At 40.6% G+C, this 26,821-nt stretch overlaps 1 protein-coding gene and 1 pseudogene across 3 annotated transcripts in view; both read right to left on the bottom strand.

The window, feature by feature from the left end:
• Positions 1 to 26,821, bottom strand: part of ELAVL4 (ELAV like RNA binding protein 4) — an 89,788-nt gene that overhangs the window by 32,046 nt on the left and 30,921 nt on the right. For all 3 annotated transcript variants that reach the window (XM_077779762.1, XM_077779761.1, XM_077779763.1), the window contains exon 2: positions 19,645 to 19,885. In XM_077779762.1, the coding sequence (XP_077635888.1) occupies positions 19,645 to 19,885 (241 nt within the window). The remainder of the gene's footprint in view (positions 1 to 19,644; positions 19,886 to 26,821) is intronic.
• Positions 2,110 to 16,188, bottom strand: LOC144244456 (small ribosomal subunit protein eS12 pseudogene; annotated as a pseudogene).

Here is a 26,821-nt window from a genome sequence, read left to right as displayed (position 1 = left end):
ATGCAAAGTGCCTGGCATATAACAGATGCTCAGTGGATGTTGGTTCCTTGTCTTTCTTCTCTCATGCCCCATTAAATACTGCCTTCTCCTATTGTGTATGAGAATGCTATCTTGTCAGTGAGGTCCCAACCTTCTTAAAGGGAGAGAATGTTTTGATGCTTTTCTTTTATATTAGAGCACATAATATGCAACAGGCACACAGACTCCATGTGTAATAGGCACCTACAATATGCCAGATATTATGAGTGGGCCCCAAAATGACCAAGAAATTGTTCCTAACATCAGGGGACTTAATATGTGGAAGGGAAAGATGGATATAAGAATTAATGATAGCTTAGCAAAAATAATAAATATATCAGAGATATTTCTTTTAAAACTATATATAAGAACAACAACAATAACAACAAAATTATACACAGGAACAGAGAGGAGATGGAGACTGATTCTGACTGAGCAGAGTACAGAAGGCTTCCTGGAGGTGAAGGCATATGAGCTGGGCTTTGAAGAAACAGTACAATTTTGATAGGATTTTCCTACCATGGGATGAGCCAACCTGAGGGCTGAATCTAAACACTGCATGAATTTACCCCCCAGGTATTTACTGAACATTTGTCATGTGCCAGACATTCTTCCATTTACTGAGACTATAGTAGAGGACAAAAACACTTGGTTTTTGCCATCACTGAATCTATATTCTGATTGGGGGTGATGGAGCAAGATAAGAAACATAAATAAAATATAAAGTTTTCAGATGATGGTGACTACTGGGGCTGAAATAAAGTAGAGGAGGAAAAAGACAGTGTAGGGGATGGGGTTGCAATATTTTAATAGAATGGTCAAGTGAGGCCTTGCTGCTAAGGTGACACGGAGCACAGGCCTGAGGGAATGGAGGCAGCCAGTCCCCTCTCTCTGGGGGAAGGGCATCCCAGACAGAAGAAATCTTTTTTTTAAGAAATCTTTTTTTTGAGAGGGAGAGAGAAACAGAGAGAGAGAGAGAGAGAGAGAGAGCAAGTGGGAGGGGCAGAGAAAGGAAGAGAAAGAAGTTCAAGCAGGCTCTGTGCTGACAGTGGTGTGGGGCTCAAGCCCACAAACCACAAGATCATGATCCAAGCCAAAGATCATGATCAAGAGTTGGATGCTCAACTGAGTGTGCTACCCAACTGCCCCAGGCAGAAGAAAGGTTATGTGCAAAGTCCCTGAGGCAGGAGCATGCTTGGAATATTGGAGCAATGATACAAGTAAACATGAGGGCAGCCCACCACTGCACTTAAGTGACTAAACAGAGGAAAGGGGCACCCCTGGTATCTTCAAACTGTTTCTATGATGCTGCAGAATAAAACATGTATGAAAATCATGCCAGCCCCTTCCTCTCAGCCCTGCAGATCAGGGGAACACTCTCACCAACACACCCTTTCAAAACCATCTCTTAATGTGTTCCTGTTCCTCATGAGGCAGGGAGCAACTTGAGGCCAAGATGCTATTTTATTCATCTCTGTACCCCCAGGACTTACCAAAGGGTCCATGACACTGTTGAATATCCAGTAAATATCTGTTGGGTGAATAGATGAATATGATCTATTTGCATGCATATGTACATACTCTTAACCCACTCAATCTCCCATATACCATGCAGAAAGGGACTAGGAAGAGCTGCAAACTTTTNTTTTACACCAGGGCCTTACCCATGTCCAGAGGAACTAGTCCCATGAGACACATCTGAAAGACCTGCAGTCTTCAGTCTGAAGGAGAGAGGACTCTAGAGGTGCTCAGAGCCAATTCTAGTATTTGAAAGGCTGTCATGGGAAAGCAGGGGTAGGCCTGTCACGTGGTGCCCCAAGGGAGAGAATAAAGATCCAGGAGAAGAAAGTGAGGGAGTATATTTCTGCCTTGGTAAAAGGAAGAAGTTTCTAATAATGACAGATGAGAGCATGGCTACCCTGTGAAGTGGTAAGGGCACCATGACTAGAAGCATGCAGAGACCAATGTTTGTTATCAGGGAATGGGGCAGCAGCCAGCAAGATTGACTGATCCTTGTAATGCTAAGATGAAAGGTTTTAAATTATATTTTATTTATTTATTTGAGGAACAAGGGGTAAGTTTTTTATTTGTTCATTTCTTGCATTTGCAGTACTCCTTGGTGACATCCTTGGCCTGAGGCAAGTCTTTGCCACAGTTCTGAGCCATCACACAACTGCAACCAATCACTTTATGGGGTTTTCCCTCTCTGTCAGCTTTAGAGAAGCCTACTCATTCCCCTGGTTTCTTGTTGTCATCAAACTTAATTTGGTTGATTTGGTGTTCGGCACAAAGGGCCTCTGCTAGCTTGACATACATAGGCTCATCCAGTTGGATGCGAGCACACAAAGATGGGCTTGGTGCTTGTCTAAGGCTTTGGCAGCTTTGTGAATTCCATGTGCTAGGCCATCGTGGATAAGGGCAGTCTTCAACATTTCTCGTAGAGCAGTATTAATGTCCATTATACTTCCAGCAACAATGCCTTCCCTGGCCAAGGGGGAGCCAATCTTGAGTGTACCCTAGCCTCCACCTCTGCACTACTGGGTGGCATCAGGGAAAGAGCTAAATTCTATTTATTTTAGACCCAACATTCCCAACTTGTTTCAGTTTATCCTGACTTCTAACTGAGGAAATAAAAAGGATAGAGAATAATTACTAAGCACCTACTATGAGCTAAACACTTTACATATATCATCATTTAAATCTTTACAACTTCTGAAACAGGCATTTCTTTTTTTTAATGTAAGTACTATTTTTTTAATTTAAATTCAAGTTAGCTTTAAAATTTTTTTTAAGTTTATTTTTTTTAATGTTTTATTTATTTCTAGGAGAGAGAGAGAGAGAGAGAGAGAGACAGCGTGAGCAGGGGAGGGTCAGAGAGAGAGGGAGTCACAGACTGAAACATGTTCCAGGCTCTGAGCTGGCAGTCAGCACAGAGCCCCACGTGGGGCTTGAACCCACGAACCGCGAGATCATGACCTAAGTGAAAGTCGGATGCTCAACCGACTAAGCCACCCAGGCGCCCCTAAGTTTATTTTGAGAGAGAGCACAAGCAGGGGTGGATGCAGAGAGAGAAGGAGAGAGAGAATCCTAAGTAGGCCATGCACTGTTAATGCAGAGCCTGATTTGGGGCTCAAACCTATGAACCCATGAAATCATGACCTGAGCTGAAACCAAGAGTTGGATGCTCAACCAACTGAGTCACCCAGGCGCTCTGTTAGTGTTTTTTTTTTTTAATGTTTATTTATTTTTGAGAGAAAGACTCTGAAAGGGCACTAGTGGGGGAAGGGCAGAGAGAGAAGGGGACAGAGGATCTGAGAATAGGGGAGGGGCAGAGAGAAGAGGGAAACAGAGGATCTGAAGCAGGTTGCGTGCTAATAGCAGTGAGCCCAATGTGGGGCTTGAACTCACCAACTGTGAGACCATGACCTGAACTGAAGTTGGAGGCTTAACCAACTGAGCCACCCAGGCGCCCCTTAAATTCAAGTTAGTTAAATATAGTGTAGTACTGGTTTCAGGAGTAGAACCCAGTGATTCATCACTGTGAGGCAAGCATTTCTATCCCTGTTTTACAGTAGGGGAGTCTGAGGCCCAGGAAATAGATGTAACATACCCAAGGTTATTTGGCTACAGAATACTAGCCAGAGTCCTCTGATTCCAGAGCCTGTGCACTTTTTTTTTTTTTTTTTTTTGCTGTGCCCTGGTTTCTTGAATATATGCTCATTTGTATGCTAAACACCTGCTGGCCATGGCACAGTGTGCCTGAAACTTTGAGAGAGGCTAGGTTTTCTAGTACTATCTCTGAGTCCTCATGCTTGCCATTTAATTTCAATATATAACCCCTCAAGTATCCCATTCCCACCCTCTCACTTGGTTGTGCCTGCCAAACTGGATCTGGTACATCACAGAATGACAGTCTTGGAAAGGACTTTAGTATCAATCATCTTCAAGTCTGTCCTACAGATTCTGAAACTGAGGACAAAGGAAGAAGCAAGGAGTTCATGGGCTAGTAGAAAGTCAGGCCTATGAATCAATAATGATAGTAGAGTATGGTTCAGTGTTATGACAGTTAGAAGAAGAGAGGGATTTCTGAGACTAATTCAGAAAGATTGATAGGAGATAGCCAAGCAATAGACAGAGAAGGGCATTCCAGCAGGAGGGGACAGCATGAGCATCTATCCCTTGAGGAGAGAGACCCTGTCATTCGGTTTACAGCCATTACTTCCAGGAGGCTGGTGATTGTTGGTATCAACCTGAACTGTCAATACTGCTCCAAGTTGCATCTGGGCTCAGATGTATATATGACATCTCCCCATACCTCTGGCACAGATTCAGGAATCATTTAGGCATCTGAAATTTTGAGTGTGTCTGCTTTCTGCCAACAACAAACACTACTGAAAAAGACAGGACCTGGTCTCCCTTATTTTGAATTCCTGAAGTATTTAAAATTACATTGAACCAGTATTAGGTTATTTCCAGAGGCTACATTCTGGCTTCCTAAGTAGATGTAATTTCCCTAGAAGCTGAGAACTCATCGTGTGGCATCAAGATGGCAATGAGCAAAACACTTGTCCCACAGTGGGCATTCAATATAAGCTTGCTGAACTAAATCTATTTCTTAATGGACCTGAAATTCCTCAAGGGCAGGGACATGGATCTTATTAATTTGGTACGACCAATGTCTGGCACATAGTAGGGTTTCAATAAATTTATGTTGAATGAATGAATGAGTGAATGAATTCAATAAGTGAAGAAATAGGAGTAAAAATAGTTATTTTTGAGGGTTTACTATGTGCCACTGTACTGAGTGCTTTATTTTTTTCCATCTTTACTGAGCTATATAGTCAACAAATAAGATTGTAAGATATTTAAAGTGTATAACGTGATGATTTGATATGATTTGATATGATGTGTAATGATAAAATACATTTATTTATTTATTTACTTACTCATATTTTTGGTGAGAACATTTGAGTTCTAGCTGAGTGCTTTATTTCTATCATTTCATCTGCTCCCTGAAACAATCCTACAAGGTAGGCATTATCAGTGCCATTTACAATCAAGACTGATGTCCAGAGGCCTCAGAGCCCAAGACACAAATCCATCTGGCTCTACAGTCCAAACAAGCTTTTAATAGAGTTTCCTGATTTCAGAGGTGGTATCACCCAAACTGTTCAAGTAAATGTGAAACAAAGCCTGTGTTACTCAGGTAAGGTTCACGGAAATGCAGAGTATCTAAAATGATTTCCAGCAGTCCCCAGAGCAGGAAGGACCGGTTACAAAACTACAATATTCCAAAAAGAAAGCCAACCAACAAATTCTCAAAGGAGGGTTTTTTTTTTAAACCTCTTTTGGTTTGTCCTATAAAATAAGTTGCTCCAAATGACAGATCTATATATTTCAATAATATGCCTCAACAAATGACAAAACGAAACTAATCTGAACCCTATTTTTCTTCTGTCTGTTCAGAGAAGAAAGGCGATTCATAAGATAAAAAGCTAGTATCAAGTACTTAGTTAAAAAAAAAGCCGAAAGGGAAAAAATAGGTAATGTACCAGCGATAATAGAAACCTCAGTGACAACCACCTCACCCTTCAGCATTTATCACATGAAAACAAGTGTTCAGACTGATGACCTTGGGGCAATGAAAGATTCTTAATCGAAGCAACACTCAATTAAGTTATGTTCAGGATATTCTTACCGACAGGAAAGAATAGTGAAACATTTCAACATATTTTTAACAAGGGTTGAAACAAAAAGAGGAGGATTTTGGCAAACTCCCAGCTAGCCAGAGAAATGAACCAGAATTCTTAATTCTTGGTTGGCTTACTCTCACATACAACAAAAAGTCGGGATGTCATACAGACAAGACTTTTCACCCAGAATGGATGCAACACCAACAGGTGATTCCAGAAATGCAACTGATGTTAGACAATGGTCTAACAACAACAAAGGAAGAAGAGGTAGAAAAAGTCATCAGGTTAGTATAATTGCATACACTGTAATTAGCCTTTGGGCAAAATGAGACTCTGTGGGTGAAATATCTGTGGGTGAAAGGAAGTGCTGGGTGTAACACTAATACAACGGCTTCTAAAACTCCCATCAAACACTGTGTACATGGCGTCTGTGGAGGCTCCTGATATCATGTTGGGAGTTAGATTAAATGAGATAAGTTATGTGAGAAGGCCTGGCACAAGGTACATGCTTCATAAATATTAACTGAATACAAATCTATTAAAATTGCTTTTATCCAAAGTAAAAGAAAATTCATGGCTCTCAATGAAGGAGGTGAGAAAAATAACTTGTCTGTGCAGAGCTGGAGAAAGATTTTGTCTGAGAATCTTTGTCAGTGTGTCATTTGTGAAGTCAGGGCTTGGGGATCTCTGCCCTTGGACTCACCACTAACAGCTGTGTGAAATTCAGAGATGAGCACCCCATCCCTATCATCGAGAGTTCACTGATAGTGAAGTACCAGGCAGGAATCTCGTAATCATGTTTGGTTCTGACAAATGTTAAAAAAGATATTCCCCAGATCCATGGAAAAAAAAGAAAAGAAAAGAAACAAGAATCAAAGCACATTTTCCCTTTTCATCACCAGTCAGCTTGCAGATAAGAAATAAGACAAAATCAAGAAATAAAAACCCAAGAACAAAAGGACTCATGCAGAAATGGGTCTGTAGTGTAGGAATCAAGGAGGGAATCCATCTTCTTTGATTTTTATTTATTTATTTATTTTTAAGCTAAGTGCTTCTCGGGAATGGCTATTCTGTGCAGTGTGACCAGCATCGTTACACTGAGTCTAGTACCTGAGAGAGATGAAAATGAAGGAATGCCCAAGAATGTGTGTGAGAATCACAAAACATAAACACCTTCTATGGCTCAGCTCTTTTGGGCAATGGAAAATGAAATGTCACCCTGACAATCAGAAAACCAAATGCATTCATGATTTAAATCATGCCCAGAACATGCTCAGTACTAATTTTCAACAAAAATGCCTAATGTGTGATGGGGCTGTGCTGGTGCCGAAGGGACAGATCCATCTGGCACCATATTTGGTTTCTCTTGGGAGCCAGTAAGACCTTTTTAGGATGCCAAGGCCTCTGCTTGCCCACTCATGTGTAATGGAGGATCCCACCTCTTTCTTAACCAAAACCATGAGGTCATCAGGTAGGAACTATCCCAAACTGCCTCCTTCCCTGCTACTGCAAACTTATCCCTAATGGAGCTCCATTCCTCCCTCCTGGCTTAGAATGACAGTCAATAAAATGCTGGAGAAAGAAAGGTTCTTAGAGTAATATTATGTATTATACCATTATAATATAATTATGTATTATACCATTCCTTTTAAGATTTATAACACATTAGCACAGACTCAAAGAAAGCACTGATAAAAAGAAACCCCTTTTTAACTTGGTTCACTTCAGTTTCCCAAACTCATTTGGTCACAGAACCTCTTTTAAAAAAACATATTACCTATTAAACACCTTTGGGGAAGACTTTTAGATGAGATTCTCAAATGAACTCTACTCTTTGAAACAGGACAGAATACTGCCTCAGGATATAATTACCCTAGCCTGGGGGTGTGGGTCCCAGCTCTGAGCTATAATTCCTGAGATACCAGAGGGGCCCACAGGAAAAAGGAACCGAAGCCAGAGAACAGTTCTAAGGTCTCTTTTTACTGTAACGGTCTATGATTCTGCTTCTCAGAGGACATCACATAGACTTGCTTCTGGGTAGATAAACTTAGAAGTTGTGTGACCTTGGACAAGTGATTTAACTTTTCTGAGTCTGTTTCCTTAACTCTAAAATAGGGCTGATAATACCTATATCTCACAGAACTGCTGTAAGAATTATATACTACTTACCAGGTGCTGTTCTGAGTGTTTTATATGTTGATGCTCACAATAATCTTATCAATATCCCTATTTTACAAATGAGAAAACCGAGGCACAGAAAGGGTAAAAATTTGCCTGTTATACAGCTAGTAACTAGTAAGGCTGGTATGCTAACACAAGCAGTCTAGGTCTTAATCACTAGGCTATCATGCCTAGCACAATTCCAGATTAAAGTAGGTCCACAATATTCCCCGGGAAGACACACACACACACACACACACACACACACACACACACACAACTACACAAATGCTTTACACCTCCTCTTCCTCTCTGGGATTTAAAATGTGCTGTTTTTGTCATTAGTTTATTACATGGGCAGTTCAAGTGGGCAGCGTTCAGACACCAGCTTCCCAAACACAAGGATCCTATGTGGTTGCTCAAGGAACAGAAGAACAATTCAGCATTCTAAATGATGACTCACAACCACTATTTTCACAAACAGCCTGCTAATTAAACTTTCTTATGAACTTGCTAACCAATTTTTCCAATGCATGGAGGAAAAATCATTCATTATAGACCGGAATCCAAAATCTAATATTAACAGCACAAGTAGGATCTGTGGCGTTGTAATTTGATCAGCTTGAGCATTAATAACAGTTAGACACTGATGTCTGTGACAGTTAATCAGCTTTTGTTGAGATGTACATAGATAACTGAACAAAACATCTGGAAGGCAGACTAGAAAGCAAAACTAGCTTATCACAAGGGGTTTAGTATTTGCTTTATCCTTATAAATCCCCTCCTCACAATGTCCTATCTTCTAGATGACCACAGTAATATCCTGAATTGGTATAGCACTTTGAAGACTTACCAACACATTAGTAGCTTATCTCTGGTCAACATACAGTAAGGTGGAAAGAACCAGTGTCGTTATCCCCATTGTACGTACAACAATCTGAGACATAGAACGGTTTTATCCACTGAAAGTTCCATCGCTAGAATGAGAACTTGGTGGAACCCCTTCCATTTTATCATGTTACCACTCATAAAGGTGGCCTGGTTTTAAAAACAATCTTGGAAATCATCCTGGCATTTTCAAATACTGAACTGAAGGCTTTCATTTATAATCTTCCAGAACCACTAAAACGCTATTCATTATTACCGTAGCTATTTCTGAGGTTTACTGGAATACATCCTACACAACCACATGCAAGATTCAGGATGAAATAGCAAGAATGCGAGGAACCCTCTCTTAGGAAAAGTCTCTTATTCCAACTGGCAGCAGCATGTGGTCAGACAGACATGGGTACACAGACAGCTCGGTCAGTCACTTCAAACGTGAGCTTTGGTTTCCTCATCTAAAGAATGGGGCTGCTATTACTGCTTAGGGTTGTGGTCAGGATTAAATGAGATAACAAATATAAAGCAACTGGCATCCAGCAGTGCTTAATAAATGTAAGGTCCCATTCTACTTTCCTGCCTTCTCATATGGCATTTCCTACTTCCTACTTGTAATTATATAACTGAGGACTGAACCAGGAACAGATAGATATCTACTTTTCCTTTCCTCTCTCTTTATCCATCTGTTGGCCCAGGGGTAGGACACAGGGTGAGAAGAGGAAAGCAGTTAAGAAACAGAAGGGGCCCCTCCCATTTATAGGTTACTTCAGTTTACAAGTGCCTTCATTTGTGTCAGCTGGTTTGAATTCCAAGTACTGTGCAAAAAAGGCAGGGTAAGGACCTATCTTCTCATTGTACGTTGAGAAAATGGAGGTCCACAAGGAAAAAGTGACTTACCCAAGGCCAGGCACATAACATATCGTGTGTGTGTGTGTGTGTGTGTGTGTGTGTGTGTGTGTGTGTCTGGGGGATGGCACAAGATTTCATTGATATCTGTCTCACTTCTTTTTTCTTTTTTTTTTTAAAGGTAACAGGCCTTTTCCACTTTTTTTTAAATGTTTTATTTACTTTTGAGAGAGAGACAGAGCGCGAGCAGGGGGGAGGCAGAGAGAGAGGGAGACACAGAATCCAAAGCAGACTCCAGGCTCTAAGCTATTAGCACAGAGCCCGACACAGGACTCGCCCGCATGAACTGTGAGATCATGACCTGAGCTGAAGCTGGACGCTTAACCGGCTGAGCCACCCAGGCGCCCCAATATCTGTCTCACTTCTGGTTTGAGTTCACTGCACTGTGTCTGGTAGTTCTGAGAGGGAAGCTTTCAGGGGGAGTGTGTGTATGTGTTGGGGATGGTGGAGCGCTCTAGGGTAGTGCTCTATTTCTTCTGTACTTAGAGGGTGGTTGGCCTCCTTGGAAAGGCTCTACTTACTGGCAAGGGGCACTGGGGAAGGGAAAAGGTGGCTGAAGACTAGTTCCAGTTTCCAGGGTCAGGACCAGAAAGTGAGAGTAACATTTGATTTCCCTGTGTGCTGTCCAGCTCAGAATCCTGGGCATTGTAAAACCTGCCAGAACTCACTGCAGGAACACTTACCAGGAAGATGTAAGCAGAGGACTGAAGTGCTTGTCTGCCCAGCCTCAGGGTTTGAGGGGAAAGGGGAAGGCTGAAGAGACCTGGAGGTCAGTAATACCTTAGTTTGTGGCAGGAGCAAGGAAGCCCACTTCAGAACACTTCCTTCGGCACATTATTTACAAAAACAGTGAAAACAGGGACTCCAGTCAGGCAGCCTCTCTCTGACACTGACTTCCCTGGCCAGAAAAAAACATGTTAATCAATCCAACATGGGTTCAAGCTAGAAAGATGAGGAAAGGAAAACTCTATGTATGTGATTTCAGGCTTCATATCCCATCCTGTATTATAGCTGGCAAATGTCTCCACAGAGGTCTGTGGGCTAATAAGAGTATGGGGGGAAGGTGGGGGTGGGGTGGGCTGCGATCCTGCTTACCACTTGAGATCAAGGTTGTCACCATCCATTTTTCCTTGATGTAAAGAAAACTTAGGCTAGGTGGTTGGTTACTTCTCAGAAAGTCTCCTAGCCACATTTAATTTTCCTTTTGGCTCTCCTTTTATCATTCATTCTATACCCATTTTGTAGACGGGGGTAGGAAGCTTTAAAAACCTTGCCTTTTAAAAAACCCCGTGGCTATTTTAATTCTAGCTCTCTTCCATATTATCTTACAAAGCCAAATCAAATCTTCTTTTAATCAAATGGCACGTAAGTAAATAAAAAGGTAAAAAGAGGAGGCAGGACAGGCAGCAAGCAAAGAAAAGAAAAAAGAGAAGAAAGAGCAAGGAAAAGAAGAAGCCAAGTGCTCTTGACTCAAATCTTCTATGGGGCTCACTGGCCTCAATATATTGGCTATTTTGACAGGGTCAGAGGAAGTACTGAATGTCAAAGCCATTGAAAACAGACAGAAAGGGAAATTTTGGGGATTATTAACTATATGTTTTATACTCATATCGCCAGTAAAATGATTAAATCTTAGTCAAGATGTTTGTGGTGAGAAATTCCATTAGCAGCCATAGGAATTGGAGCAATTAACTGAACTAGCTGTATCCACTTAATGGTAATGGGACCTCACATATCACCAGACATCCAACTACAAAACAAGGGCCAAGAAGGAAACCAAACTTGTAAGTCAGCAAGAAACTAAAGTAGGTGCAAGGAGAGTCACTGAGAGAACTTGTGCCTGACCTCAGCAAGATAAACAATGATCCTCAAATCATAGACGCCGTGGGGAGCCTGCAAATTGTCCACTTCCTTCTGTATTAGGTCAGGTTATTTATTAGGAAAGTAGAAAAAAACACAGACTTTGGAGTCTGACAAACCTGGGTTCAAATCTCAGCTCTCGCACTTATTAGCTGTGACCTTGGATAAATTACTTAACCTTTCTGAGCCTCAGTTATTTCATCAACACAAAGGGGCCACTAATAACACTTACCCACAGAATAGTCCTGACTGTTCCATTCACTATCCCTTGAAGATGTCTCTGAAGCTTGGTTCAGCTGCTTGCCTCTTCATGGACTGGTCTCCCATAACCTCCTCTCTACCAAGATCAAGGCTCATTTGATACATGTTCTGAGAACCCCAGCCTACTGTCATCTTTTTCTCCTTTGTACACCCATAGCTGATCTCTTCATATTCATTTATTCACAGGCAGAGTGATAGAGTAACAGAAAGATCACAGATTTTGAGTCAGACAGATCTAACCCCACTCTCCAGCTAACTGTTTCTAAGTCTTGGCTTCCTTATCTATAAAATGGGAATAATACCACTGATCATACATAACTGACATAAAGCTTCAATGAGATAACATTTATAATATGTAACTGACACATAGCAGGCATTCCATCAAAACTCCAACTTCACTGTATTGTTATGAGTCCTGTGTTAATGAAATTACTAGCTAAGGTCAGGACGGGTGAGTTTGGACCTTGGTGAAAAACAAAACAAACACCCGCCCACCCAAACACACACAAACAAAATAGCAAAGGTGGATGTGTAGTGATATGAAATTCCAGCCCCTTCCAGACCTATAGGCTGCTGCAGGATCCCATACTTTGTCCTAGCTTCCCCCATCACTGCCCTGCTAGCAGTAATGTGTGGGCATGAACTATGTCTTATTCTCTCTGGCTTCCTCACAGACCCTGATACAGAATTTAAGAGAAGAGAAGGAAAGGGAATAACATTTATTTGGTCTGAGAGAGCATACACTAAATAAATACTGTTGGCTGAATGAAAATGTTTTACAAATGTAAAAGCCTTATCCAAATATATGGTCTCTATCTGAATTTTATCTTCTCTCCAAACTAGAAATATCTTCTCCCATCAAAGCTCAATTTGGGGACTGTAGAAAAAATAAAAAGGCAACTTAAAGATCTTTAGTTCTTACAAGGAATAAAGACAGATACAGAGTTCATCAGTTAAGAGCAGTAAGGGAGATGTGGAATGAGGTGGTTGTGGGGTGGGGGAGGCAGACTGAAAAGAGAAATCACCCTGCCACACCTCCCAGAAGACAAGAAAAAATGAATTTCCCATTAACACATTTCAGAAAGCACTCTCCTCCTACCCTGAAGCTGATGAATTACATTTTTAGATAATGTGTGGAAATTTCAGTTTGACATTACCTTCCTGCTTAGTTCCTAGTCTCAATCAACCAGGTCATTCTACAGAGAAGGGGGGGAGTAAGGGAAGGAGTGTGTGTGGGGGTGTTTGTGTATGTACTGAGGGAAGGAGGGAAGGCTGGGTGAACAGGGAATTGGTCCTATGAACCAAACAGTCAGCTAAAGCACAGAAATAGAAAACCCTTAAAATACACCAGGCCTGATTCACATCCCAGGTAAAAATCCTTTGAGACATTTCTCTTGGGACATGAGAATACTTTCCTACTGTTATCTGAGTTTGGAAGCAGGGCAGAACCATCTGATATGGAAAGGAAGATGAAGGGGAAGATAGCCAAGGGGCAAAAGGAAACCATACCTGGTCTGTAATCCTGACTCCTATATCCTGGGAAAAGAATTATATCGAAAGAAGCAGAATGTACCTGTACGAATTTGAATCCTCACAGCTCCACTTAGTTGCCAACCGATCCTAATTAGAAAGTATGGGCGGTCTCTGCCTCATGGGTGTGTAAGAGGCACAATAATTACATGGTTTACTGTTTGCACTTAACATTCTGACATCTCCAAGTTCCCCTTAATAAGGGAGACCCCTATTCTTCCATTCTGTATCCCCACTAGGCTGCCAAATCTTCTCCATAACTGAATATTTTCCATTCACTCTCAACAATAATCAATTTCCCTCCCCAAGTCCACAAATCAAAATTCTTTCATTCTTCTTTGTGGAATACATGTAAGATGACTGCAGGGGGATGAGAAATAAAATGACAGATGCAAATATGCCTGATTTTCCTTTGAATTCAAAAAACACGTTGCACTGTACCAAACACATTTTCAGTCAGCAGCAAAATGTGCTGATAAATGCTACTATTTCCTCTACCCTTCCCATCACTAGCCCTCTAATATGCATGTAGAAAAGTTCATTTAGCTAATCAATATCTTGGGATTTTCTTGGGTTATGCATAATTGAGACTGGGTTTTAACTATGCTTAAATTTAAGGCAGCATCCCTTTTAATACAGTGCTTAGAAAATCAAGAAAAAGAAAACATAGTGAAGAGTAGTTTGTGAAGAGATAAAACCTGAAGTTAAAAAAACACTCTACTCTTTCTTGTTCAGGTAAATGGTGACCTGCTTAATTAAAAAACCACCAGTACTTATTATTTTTTTAATGCATAGTATGCTCTATTCCGAAACAAAAGATTTTGAACTCTAGTTGAATTTTCCCTAAATTAAAAGTATTCATTCTCTAGGTAATATAAGCTGAGTTCGTTTCTAAAGGGGAAAAGTCAGTTGAGTATTTTTAGAGAAACTGCCAAAGATAAACTGTAAATTGAACAACTCACAATTAGTCAGACAGTCCTGGGTTCAAGTTCCAGATCCTCCACTTGGGAGCTACATCACCTGGGGCTAATTACTCAATTGTTCCTAAGTCCAAGTTTCTTCATCTGTAAAACAACTATCTTGAGGATTACACGAAATTCCATCTATTCATCTCAGTACAATGCTTAGCATATAGTGCGCAATAAACCCTGGCTATTATTATGAGTCTCCAAGAAATCCCAATTTACTATTTAAATGAGCTTCTGTATTTAAAGCATTGAATACCATGCCCAAAACACACATAAGGCACAAAGAAACATCCAAAAACTGCTGCTATTATTTTTTTTGGCTGGGTGTTGTAAGAAAGTATGCCAACAAACTCACCTTAGGGCTGAATTCACATTTTAGGAACGAATTAAAAGCACTTTCATATTTTATGATTTTTCAGAGTCTTTTATTGCTTATAAAGTTATCTCAGAAGTAAAACTCATAATGCCCTAGTTCAGTTTCTTGAAAGTATATAAGGTAACATAAAGCAGTCCACAGCCCTCACTTTCCTTTCTCTTTTAAACCGAAGAGACGATATTCTATGCAATGCATCCTGACCTTAGGGACCTAACAATCCCCCTACCCCCTGCTGTTGTACCCACATGTCACTTACTGAGAGGGTCACAGAGGATTAATACCATTTTCACCAATCTGAGAAAGAACAGAAGTTACCCAGCGTCACTGAATCAAAACTGAGTTGGTTCCTTTAACTGGGAGATATGATTCCAGATACAAAGGTGGTGGGTGGGAAAGCATTCACCCTGATGTCTACAGCAGTGAAGGGTCTTTTTTGCCTTGTTCTGCCTTTTCCACTGAATGATAACATTAATGAAGCCAAAGACGTGTTATAAAGAAAAAAATGAAAAAAATGGGCTAGAGGTGAGGTTTAGGAAATGTGGTCTTTGTCTGGCAGGGTGCAACTCTAACCAGCTTCACTGTTTGGTATGCTTAACTTCATCTGGCAATGCTGCTTCAAATTAGATTACTGTTTCCAAAGACGCATGTTCCTGCTCTACTTCCTGTGTCCAAAACACAAAGGAATAAAAAAGGCTTTTGTTCTTAGACTGAAATTTTAGCTCCATACCTTTGCTTTTCTTCCCTCTACCTAAATCCTAACCTCATCTTTCAAACCTCTCCCAGTAGCTCCAGCTAACATAGACCTCACCGTTTCTCAACCATCTACAGTTCTTACAGTCTGTTCCATGCCCTGGTTACTCCATATATTCAGCTTTATAGCGGATAATGTTTAGTTTGGACCACTCTGTCCTCAAAACCCTCCCTTCAGAGCTCTTACCTGCCTGAATTGGGATTTAAAAAAAAAAAAAAAACAAACCTACACTGTATGGGCACATGAAGAGTAACATCAAGTAAAAATATAATTCTTTTTGATCGCTATAATGCAAAAAATTACACAATCTAGAGAAGGTAGATCAAAGCTGTTTGTTGTACACGGATTCATTTCTGGGGATTTTTCTTTGTTACTTTTTTTCTCCTTTCTCTATTCCTTTTGGAGAGCAGTGATAACAAGATAGACAGTTATTAAAAAGTAATTTAGCATTCCAGGTATGCTAGCTTTAAGATATACCCTCAGCCACCTAACTGTATCCTGCCTAAGCCATGCCCCCCCCGCCCCCTAAAATACTGTACATCTCTAATGCAATCTCAAAGCTTGAAAAAACAAAAGGACAACATAATTAAAAATGAGAAACTAATTCAATTCTTTGCAGTTCGTGGGAATAATATAATTTCTACCAGGGGTTTGATGGTTTTTTGCCTGAGTTCCGAGGTTGCACAAAAGCTTGCGGGCCACACACCACGTCCCTTTCTCTCCAGCAGCAGAGTCTGCAGGTGGATAAAGGAGAAAAATGAAGAACCTGGCTTCCTGTGCCATCACGTATCCACGGCTGCACACAAAAGCAACTTGGGAGACATGTTTTCTCTCCCTGGTACCTAGATTATCCTGATAAGTGTCCTTTCCCAATTGGAAAAAGAAAATCTAATATCTTTGAGAAGATAAGTAACAGAGATGTCCAAAAACACTGTAACAGAATCTTAAACCTGGCACTTTCAGTAAATTTCGTTCTACTCTGAGGGCTGAGTTGTATCCCCAGAGGATGATAAATATTGTTATCTTTGCCTCCTGTTATACACAGGAGTCTAGTTTAAAGCCATGGTGCATTAGGTAGAATCTCCAGAGGGTGGCCAGCAACTGCTGCTCAAAGGATCAAAATGTTTCACTGAGTTATGGAGCCAGGGTTAGGTGGGGATCTTCACTTAATATAGGCAGGACCACCCTGCACATACTTCCCCGTAAAATCATGTTTTTGGAATCTAGGGGTGAACCTCAGATCCACCACCTGGTAATAACAGTGTTGCAGAGGGAAATTACTTGACCTCACAAGGTTTCAATGTCTTCATCTAAGAAAATGGAGGCTATTCTCAGGGTTAAATCAAATAAAGTATGTCTGGTGCTTAGCAAGTGCCTAGCACAGAGTAAGAGAAAATGACAGCAATTATGTCTTAAGTCCATGCCCAAATTTCCTCTATGTGTTCCGAAATGGAGAACTCATTCACAATTCACAGCCAGGAACCAACCAAGCCTACTACCTACAATGCCATCAACAGTAAGTCTCTCTCTCTTTTTCTTCCTCTGAATGTCTCTTTCTCTCTTAATTTGATAAGCTGGAACCTTCTAAGGGAATCCATTCTCTTAGGGAGTGGTTTGGGCTGGAAAATCTTAATCTTGAATTCTTATCTCTTCGCCACTTCCCACCCCCCAATCCTCCCACTAGATATTTAGAACTCCTTGTAAACTTCACAGGATCGAGATGTATTGAGATCTGTAGGAGGTGTTGGAGGAAAAGGGGGGACTGGGATGTTAAAAATCAGGGCAACAAAAATACCTATGATGTCATTTACCCTGACTTCTGAACTACCAGCAGCAGACTGAAGTTCCACCTCGCCTCTCCCAGCCTGTGTTATCACCTCACACTAAATGTAGGCCTCAAAGGGTCTTCCAAGAGAGCGCTTCTCACTCCTTCCCCACCTCCCCACAGCCCTATCTCTCCCTCCTTCTCTGACTTTTAGCGTAGTCAATTAAACCTGAACAACTGGTGGATGGAGGAAATATGCTGCATCTATGGAATGGTACAGCAGGGACCAGTTTCACTGTTAATTTAAAATGCTAGAATTAATTAGGTAGTGTAAATGAAGAATTTAATAAGCACTCTTTACAACCACAAGTTCTACTTTTATTAAACACTGCTACCAAATGAGGGCAAATATCTCTGGTCTCTCTTCTATTTCTTTGCCTCATTCCCATAAGTTCTCTGCAAATAAATTTTTTTTCTCTGAAATTTAAAAAGTGCATAATTATGAATTTATGTCTGAATTATATTTCTGCTTTCAACCCATAAGCTTCTTCTTTAAGCTCAGATGCTACTGTCTCTGCTTGTGCTGGAGAGGGTGCTAAACAAACCAAAGTTGACAATTTTGGTTTTGTATACCAAATTAAAGGCTGTCTTCGAAGCTGTCACTCCTATTCAAATCTACTCGGTGAACTACCAAATTAGCATTCTTTCAGTAAAGGAATCTGCTTGTTTAAACATGTGTCTTTAGAAAACAAGGAACAACACCATGAATCAGTACTTTTCAAAAATCTCACTACAGTTCTTCGGGAATTCTTTTGAAGAGGTGATTAATAATATTCACTAATATAGCTGGCAGAGTCCCTATTTAGAAGGTAAGGCTACACCAAAAATACATTTTCTATACAGGAGTGGGAGGAAGAATCATATGGTTAACTGGTTTTAATTTTGTTTGAATTATCATCCTTTATATAAAGATTATTCAGGAATCTAAACAGTGGCTGTCTGAGAGGACAGGCAGTTCTGTTAAAGGATGGGTGGTATGGTGCTCTCAGATAAGATCACCAAAGCTCTGGCCCTATTTGGAGACCTTGATAAAATTTCTCTGTTCAGCCACTCTCCTTGTAACATACTACCTGCCTCTGTAATAACATCTCCCATTTACTAAGAGACCACTATGCAATAGGCATTATACTATCTGGTCTCTCATTTAATCCTCAAAATAAGCCCTTTGAGATAAATATTATTTTCTAATTTTATAGATGAGGAAATTATGTTTGGAGGGTTATGTGACTTTTATTTTCAACAGTTATTTTAGTTTTATGATCTTGCAAGGTACTTAATTTATATGGGAGGCAAATTTATAAGTGAATTAGAAGAACTGGAGAACACATACAGCTACATGCACACGTATACACTGGATTCTTGGACTTAAAACCAAGGTGATGTATCTTCCTATTTTAATGACAGAGTTTCCTTTTTGTTATATAGGCCAGTTTCTTGTCAATTAAACTGTCCAGCGAAAAGGAAACAAAAGTCCACACTCAAAACTGACAAATACTCAGGTGGGTGCAATGATTTTAGGAACAGAGCATCAGAGATTAGCAGCTGTGCTCCATCATGACATAGCCCAATAGATTTCTAAAGAAATGTTCTCACTTCCAAAAAGATACAGGGAATTCACCCCAAAGATTCACAGTATCAGTGTTCAGCAAACATTAGGTCTTCAGCAAATGGTTGCTGATTAGGAAAACATCAGAAACTAAAATTTTCAAGTATTGAAGTTTTATGGGTATTGTGTTACTGTTAAGTAAACAAGTCTCTGACTTCTCAAAGAGTATCCTCAAAACAAAACAAAACAAAATACCTCAAACGCAGATCTTCATTAGGCTTCTCCCTCCTACTGCGGAGTAGTTTTATTCCAGAATAATCTGCCATCCTTAGAGCCTATTTCTCCCCAGGGACAATGGGTAGTTGTGATGTCCTTCCAAGGTCCACAATAGCCCCCCATTAAACAGCCCCCACTGTCTCAGACACACGGAAGAACACTGGACACACACAAACCAAATGCTTCAGAGGAAAGGAATAGATACAAACTGGTGTGGAGTACAAGGAGGGCAGAGGGCAGAACTCAGAACTACAGAACAAAGGGTAAGGGTGGCTGATTGAGAATAAAAGGGGATCAAACCAAAGGGTTATTTCACAAAACGTAAAGCTTGAGGAAGCTCCAAAATCTCATCTGCTTTCCAGTCCTACCAATCTGCCAATGGTTTTATGTAAAATCAATGGTTTTATGTAGTGTATACACATGCATGAGCTTATGACTGTTCCCATGCCATCCTCGAAGGCAGGATACACGCTGCAGACACTCAGATGCATTAACCATTCACCTTGTGTGTGCGCATTCCTGCCAAGGTCTGCACATTCAACGGAACAAATAGCTGCTGATCCTAAGCCTAGAATATTGAAGAAGAGCATACCTGTAATTTTGTCTCTCACGAGTTTGCAGGATTCTATTTCACCAATGCTCCCAAAGAGACTCCTGAACTCCTCCTGGGTCATGTTCTGGGGTAAATAGTTGACTATGAGGTTGGTTTTGCTGTCATCTGTGGCTGCTCCTGTCTGCATGGGAGAAGGACAGTTTCTATTGTTGCTGGAGGGTCCATTGCTTGTATTGGATGTCGGGCCATTTGACACCTGTGGCTCCATGGTGCTAATTATCTAAATAAAAATAATAATAATAAAAATAAGCCTCCTGAAATCTCAAAGACACAGTCTCTTTCAAGATTTTATTTTATTTTGTATTTTGAAAAGAAAGGAAACAAGATAAAGCAAGATGGAGCAAAAGAGATGGGGTTGTGAACACATCCAATTTAGAAGCATGTTTTTAACCAAAATGTTAAACTCCCTTCGCTATTTTTAGGCCAGCCCATAGATTTTGAACACAGACTAGAATGCAGTGGGAACTCTCCCATTATTTTGTTAATGAAAAGCTAATTCCTGTTTTCATTACACAATCACTCTCAGAAATGTATACTTAAGCCACACCAAATTATAATTAAAATGTAAAGTAATAATCATGATTAAAATTATAGTTCCATTAAAGCGGAAAAACTAAATATAGAGGTCTATGCTCGCAAGATCAAATACAGTACCTGTTTATTAACTATCTCATAAAGTAAAATGACATTAAATTAAGTGGGGCTGTTTCGTACGGGAAGGGTTTAGATTTTCACTGATGCTTAAGCACCCATCAAACTTCAGATTTCATAAACACATGCCAAGGAGCTACAAAGTCATCTAACAATTCTTCTGCCTAGCCACTCCGTTACTGTTTCTCATGGACCTCTAATAAAATAAAGACCATAAAGGAAAAGGTCTCTCTAGGTCTCTACCTTAGGTCCAACACAGCTTGAGGCTATCCTCTCACACTTTACTCAAAAAGGACTGTCTGTGGATTTAAATATTTAATTAAACAAAAATTTCCACAAATGTGTGAACTGTTCCAGGCAGCATGCATGGGAAAAAAGATAAATAAATCTTAGTTGCTAGCCTCAAGGAACTTACTTACATTACAGTCCATGGAGGACACAGACAGGCAAATGGCTCACAGTAGGACAATGGGCATGGCATGCATTAGGGGAACAATTAGTCCTACTTTATAGGATGGGATTGAGGGAAAGTACTAAGAAGATGAAGCAGGAATAAAGTCTACATGGAAGATGGATTTAAGCTCATGGTGTCTGGTTGTAGAGGCCCTGTATGGCATGACAAACATGGAGAATCATAACACTGCAGAACCAGAAGGCCTTAAGGAAATAACATCTAGTAAAATCTAGTGCAAAATTCTCATGTTTGAGATGAATTCCAGAGACATCTAGTGAATTCTGTCATCACAAGAAACTGGGGCAGAGCCCGGGCCTGCAGTTTTCCGGCCCTGAATGCAGCCCAGTAGTCCCCCTATTCCATTTTATCCAATCATCATCCCTTACTAGTCTTTCACGATAGGACTTCCATTGCCTCTTTAATTGATCAATTCTCTGGAAATGGAATCATGCTCTACTATTCACTAGCTGTGTGACTTTGGGTAAGGGACTTCAACTCCAGGCACCTTAGTTTTCCTCACTTGTAAAATGGGAACATTCCACCTATCTTGCAAGGTGGTGACATGATGTACAGAAACCATCTGAAGAGTAGTGGGAATGTAATTCACCATCCCTGAAATTTATTTTTATTTTTAAAAAATATTTTATTTTTAAGTAATCTCCATACTCAATATGGGGCTCTAACTTACAACCCCAAAATCAGGAGTTGCATACTATGCTGATTGAGCCAGCCAGATATCCCCATCATTGATATTTATTAAAGTAACTCTACCAGTCATCTGACATGTATTGTCTCACTTACTTCTCACAAGAAGGCAATGAGACATATTCTCACATTCTCTACATCTTGTAGACAAGGAAAACAAAGCTTAGCAGACATCTGATAACTAACAACTTCCATTATATATCACCATTTGTCTACTGAGAGAATTTCTAGGGGATAAGCACTTTTATATCATACACATGTAGTAAAGTGTACAAATCTTAAGGGTACAACTCAAAGAATGTTTGCAAAGAGAACACAATTCATATGTGAGTAGTCACCTTTCAGATCATGATATAGAACATGACTAGCATCCCAGAAGCCTTTCTTGTGTCCCTACCTCCATCATTCACACCACCTCCCAAAGGTAACTGACTTCTAATTCAGAGATTTGTTTTATCTGTTTTTGAACTTTAAATACATGGAATCACACAATATGTATTCTTTTATGTCTTTTCACACATTATGTCTGGGTGTCATCCATGTCATTAGATATAGTGGTAGGTTTCTTCTTCTCCACTGCTATAGGGAATTCCTGTGTATAAAAATATTGGGGGCAACTGGGTGGCTTAGTCAGTTAAGTATCCCACTTCGGTTCAGGTCATGATCTCACGGTTTGTGGGTTCGAGCTCTGCATAGGGCTCTGTGCTGATAGTGCAGAGCCTGCTTGGGATCCTCTGTCTCCCCCTCTCTCTGCCTCTCTCTCTCTCTCTCTCAAAAATAGATAAACATTTAAGAAAATTAGGGGCATCTCAGGGCTCAGTCTGTTAAGTGTCTGACTATGGCTCAGGTCATGATCTCACAGTTTATGAGTTTGAGCCCCACATCAGACTCTATGATGACAGCTCAGAGCCTGGAACCTATTTCAGATTCTGTATTTCTGTCTCTCTCTACCCCTCCTCCATTCTCCCTCTCTCTCTCAAAAATAAATAAACATTAAAACAATTTTTAAAAATCACATTTTGGGGTGCCTAGATGGCTCAGTTGGTTAAGTGTCAGACTTTGGCTCAGGTCATGATCTCATGGTTCGTGGTTTTGAGCCCTGTGTCAGGCTCAGAGCCCGGAGTTTGCTTTGGATTCTGTGTCTCCCTCTCTCTGCCCCTCTCCCACTAACACTCTGCCTCTGTCTCTCAAAAATAAATAAACATTAAAAATTTTTTAAATCACATTTTATTTATCTCTTCTACTGTTGATAAGCATTTGGGTTGTTTCTAGGTTTTAACTATTTTGATAATGCTGTTATGAGGATTATGTACTTGTCTTGTGGTTTACACACACACACATTTCTGTTTGGAATATTCCTTGGAGTCTATTTTGGGTCATAGAGTATATGTATGTTCTGCTGTAGTAGGCACTGTCAGTATCTTTTTAAAATGGTTGCACCAATTTACATTCCCACCAGCAGAGTATGAAAGTTCCAGTTGCTGCACATCCTTATCAACATTCGGGACTTTCTTGCTTTGGTGTTTTTTTTTGTGTGCTTACTTTCTCATTGAAGCAGAGTTATAAAGTAAAAAAGGAATAAATTTTTAGTCAAGGCAACAGCTCCACCACTTGTTAGCTATGTGATTTCAGGGAGGTTACATCAATACTCTGAGCCTCAGTTTCCTCTTTGTAAATTGGAATAAAGCCTCCTGTGTAGGCTTATCTTCAGAAAGAATGCCTGGAGGCATCATGACTGTTATTTTTCATCATGCCCTATATAGGTGTTACTTTAATTATTTTCTCTTCTGAATGATCATAAATGTGAAATGAAACCAAATTAAGAAAAAAGAAGTCTCAAGAGGAGTCAGAAAGATAAGGCAGACTGAGGAAGGTGAGGACCTTCTAAGAATCTTTACCATCATAAGTAACTTAAGTGGCTCCACTTATCACATCGTCAGAAATTTTTTCTTGGATTCAGGTCAACTGTGGGATTCTGGAAGGCTGGTTGAGACAGCAAGGATAAAACAAAGAGTTTCTGAGAAGAATCTTATTTTTATTTTAAATGTTTATTATTTGAGTGAAAGAGAGGGCACAGGGGAGGGTCAGAAAGAGGGCGGGGCAGGGGATCCAAAGAAGGCTCTATGGGACAGAGAGTCTGATGCAGGGCTTGAACTCATGAACCACAATATCATGACTTGCGCCAAAATCAAGACTTGGGATGCTTAATGGACTAAGCCACCCAAGTGCCCCATCTGAAGAATCTTAAATAAAGCTCTTCTCAGCACTGATAGAAACTGCACCAACACAGCCTAGTCAGCAGCTCTGTCCAGGAAAAAATGAGAGAGATGTGCCCAAGGGAGGCACATGCTAATGGAGATGAGGTCGTAGAGCATCATCACGGCTCCTGGCGGGGAGGCAGGTTTCTGCTCTGCCAAACTGTTGGGCCTCCTGGGCCTGAGCTGTGTCTCCATTTGCTGTGTCGTCTCACTGCCTCACTAAGTGTCCAGGCAACAAACACAAGGAGCACTGCCAACTTGATAAGAAACTTAAAAGCAGAATTTATCTGGTTCAGAAGGCGGGGCTGGCAGAACCACAGAGCTACCCAGCTGCTACATTTTGACTTGATGGTAAAAGTGCCAGTCTCACAATCTTTATAACACCTTCCTTGCTCTCCATATTTGTCAGGTTATCCTTCTCTTTTTTATTCTTTCAATGTGTATTTATTTGAGAGAGAGAGAGAGAGAGAGATGAGGGGAGGAGCAGAGATAGAGAAAGACACAGAATCTGAAGCAGGCTCCAGGCTGTCAGCACAGAGCCCAACACAGGGCTTGAAATCATGAACCGTGAGATGATGACCTGAGCCTACATCAGACATTTAATGGACTGAGCCACCCAGGAGCCCCTGTCAGGTTACCTTTCTTATGGCTCTCCCACAAACCCCTAGAAAATATCCGGCACCGAGGCAGCGTTTTTGACATTAATGATGGAGTATGAAGAAGAATGTAAATCATACCCAGCATGCTGAGATTCTATGGGACCAACACTGTTAAAGGTCACCTAACAGCCAGGTTCATCTTTTGTTCACTGGATACTAGCCTCGCAGACATGTGTGGTGAAAGCCAGCACTTGTCCATGTGAACATCTCACAGGTTTTCTTGCTCCAGAGAAACCTAGGAAGTACCGAGTCTGCAGTAAAGTCATTTCAATTCCCCAGTCATCTTTCTGATCCCCCTACATCTTTTGTGCATTTCCTAAATTATGCTGATTCCTGGACTAGAGCCCCATCTGTAGATCAGACAACCCTAACTGAGCCCAAACTTTTGAAAAGGATCCATGAGATGCAATATTCAGTACTGAGCTACTCCAACCAACCAAACCTGTAAATTAGATCAAGTCATCCTTGGCTTATGGAGGTGGAGCTCTCTTTGCTCTGCACACACACTACACAATTACCCTTTGGTGTATCCAGAAGGAACTGATGAAAATGAACACATACACATAGAGTTTGCTCAATAAAAAAAGGTACAGTGCTAAAGCTGAGAAAAACTTGCAAATGTTTAACACGTATTACATAATAAGGCCCCTCACTCATCTTAATGATGGATCCCAGGATATAAGACAGGCTTAAAAAAAGGAATCACAAATGTAAAATGTCAGAATCAAATCCGACACACAAGTGAACCAAGAGGATTTTAAAACATTACTTGGAAAACAAGAGAAGTTGCCGAGGTCTAAAGATATGGAACCCAAGAATATTAAACTGTGATTTTTTAATGTCATATGACCTTTTTAAAGAGAAGACACCTGTAACTTCAACTTGGAAAACAGACCAGAGGTAAACGTGTGTTAGCAGGAAGTATATCATCCAATAAGTGTAGAGCCTGGCTTTGCAAGATCAGAACACTTCCTTCCCCAGGCTAAAGCCTTTGATATTCTAACAGTACAATTTTCATTGCAAATAAATATATCAGTTACTCAAGTGTGACTATGTATTTTTATGAAACAATCTGTGTGGGTCTCATGGCCAACTTTGCAGCTGACCAGGTTCCAAAACTGACTTGCCCTCCTTCTCTCTTCTCAATGGCAATTAAGAGTAGAATTCCAGTGAGCATCTAAGATAGAGCACTGATGAGGTTCAGTTGACTTCAACTCTAATGGTTGTACAAAGCACCGCATTAAATCTTTTATGTTCCTGTGATATATTTTAAGAAACATTATACAGGCAGAAAATTTCAGGGATAAACTATTAGAGCAGTGCACAATAACACAGGCACTCAAATCCTGTCATTGTAAATGTCAATGATTTGAATGACTAATTATTCACACTCAACGCATTCACCCCTCCCACCATTTTTTTCCCCCAGAAAAATATACAACAAAAGCAAGAGGGAAGGCCTTAGACATGCAGCTGCTGGATCACCACTCAGGGACATTTATCTCTGTGGAGGGAGGTAAGAAGCAGAGGCCAGGCTCAGCCTTGTTCTTAAGGTGCTCCTGAAAAAAATAGCCCATCGTAGTGTCTCCATTGTCACAATCCTGAGTCCTTCCCCATAGCCTTTTACCTGCGATATCCCATCTTTTATTATTGCCCCCTCTCCCCCCAGGTATCTGCTACAGTGTTTCCTGGACTTGTCAGGTCAGATGCACATAAAATTAGGGTTTATTTCCACTACGGCTAGATCTGAGAATGCCAGGTGAACAGAGATGGAGCCCCAGAGTGCCAGGGACTGTGCTGGGCCCGGGGGATACAGAGACAACAAAGACAAAGAGCTGACCCCCACTGAGTTCACAATGTATGACAGATATCAGAGAACATTAGGGACCACAGAGCCCAACCGCATAATTTTAATGATGAGCAAACTGAGGACCAGAAAGGGGAAATGACTTGCTCTGGGTGACACTGCTAGTTAGAGCAGGAAATGGGACTTGAGCCAAGGTCTACAGACTACCTCACTTGAGTACTCTTGTGACAATGCAGACAATGGACATTTATATGAGAATTTACTTCTCCTTTCCTGGGAGGAGACAGTGAGGTGGCCATACTATAAAAATTCCCTTGAATAGAGGTGTGGAGACATATCTACCTTCATACTTTATTGAGTATAGCACTTTATAGTTCACAAAGAATGGTGACCTGAAATCTGAGCTCCATAGCACAGAGACCACATCTGCTTTGTTTATTATGGCATCTCCTGCATGTAGAATAAGGCCTGATGAATGTAAGTTCTGGATAAAGGACTACTGAATGAATGAAAGTCCTTGCATGTTCAGTAGTTCACTAGATCCCTCAAACAACCCTGTAAAGTACAAAGAAAAAAGCCAAAAAGATATTAATGTCATCCCAATCTTACATATAACAAAAGA

The sequence above is a fragment of the Crocuta crocuta genome, unplaced genomic scaffold, assembly GCF_008692635.1.
Source record: "Crocuta crocuta isolate KB4526 unplaced genomic scaffold, BGI_CrCroc_1.0 scaffold168, whole genome shotgun sequence".
Lineage (NCBI taxonomy): Eukaryota > Metazoa > Chordata > Mammalia > Carnivora > Hyaenidae > Crocuta > Crocuta crocuta.
The sequence above is the reverse complement of the archived record's forward strand: the minus strand, read 5'-3'. Positions and strand labels throughout refer to the sequence as shown.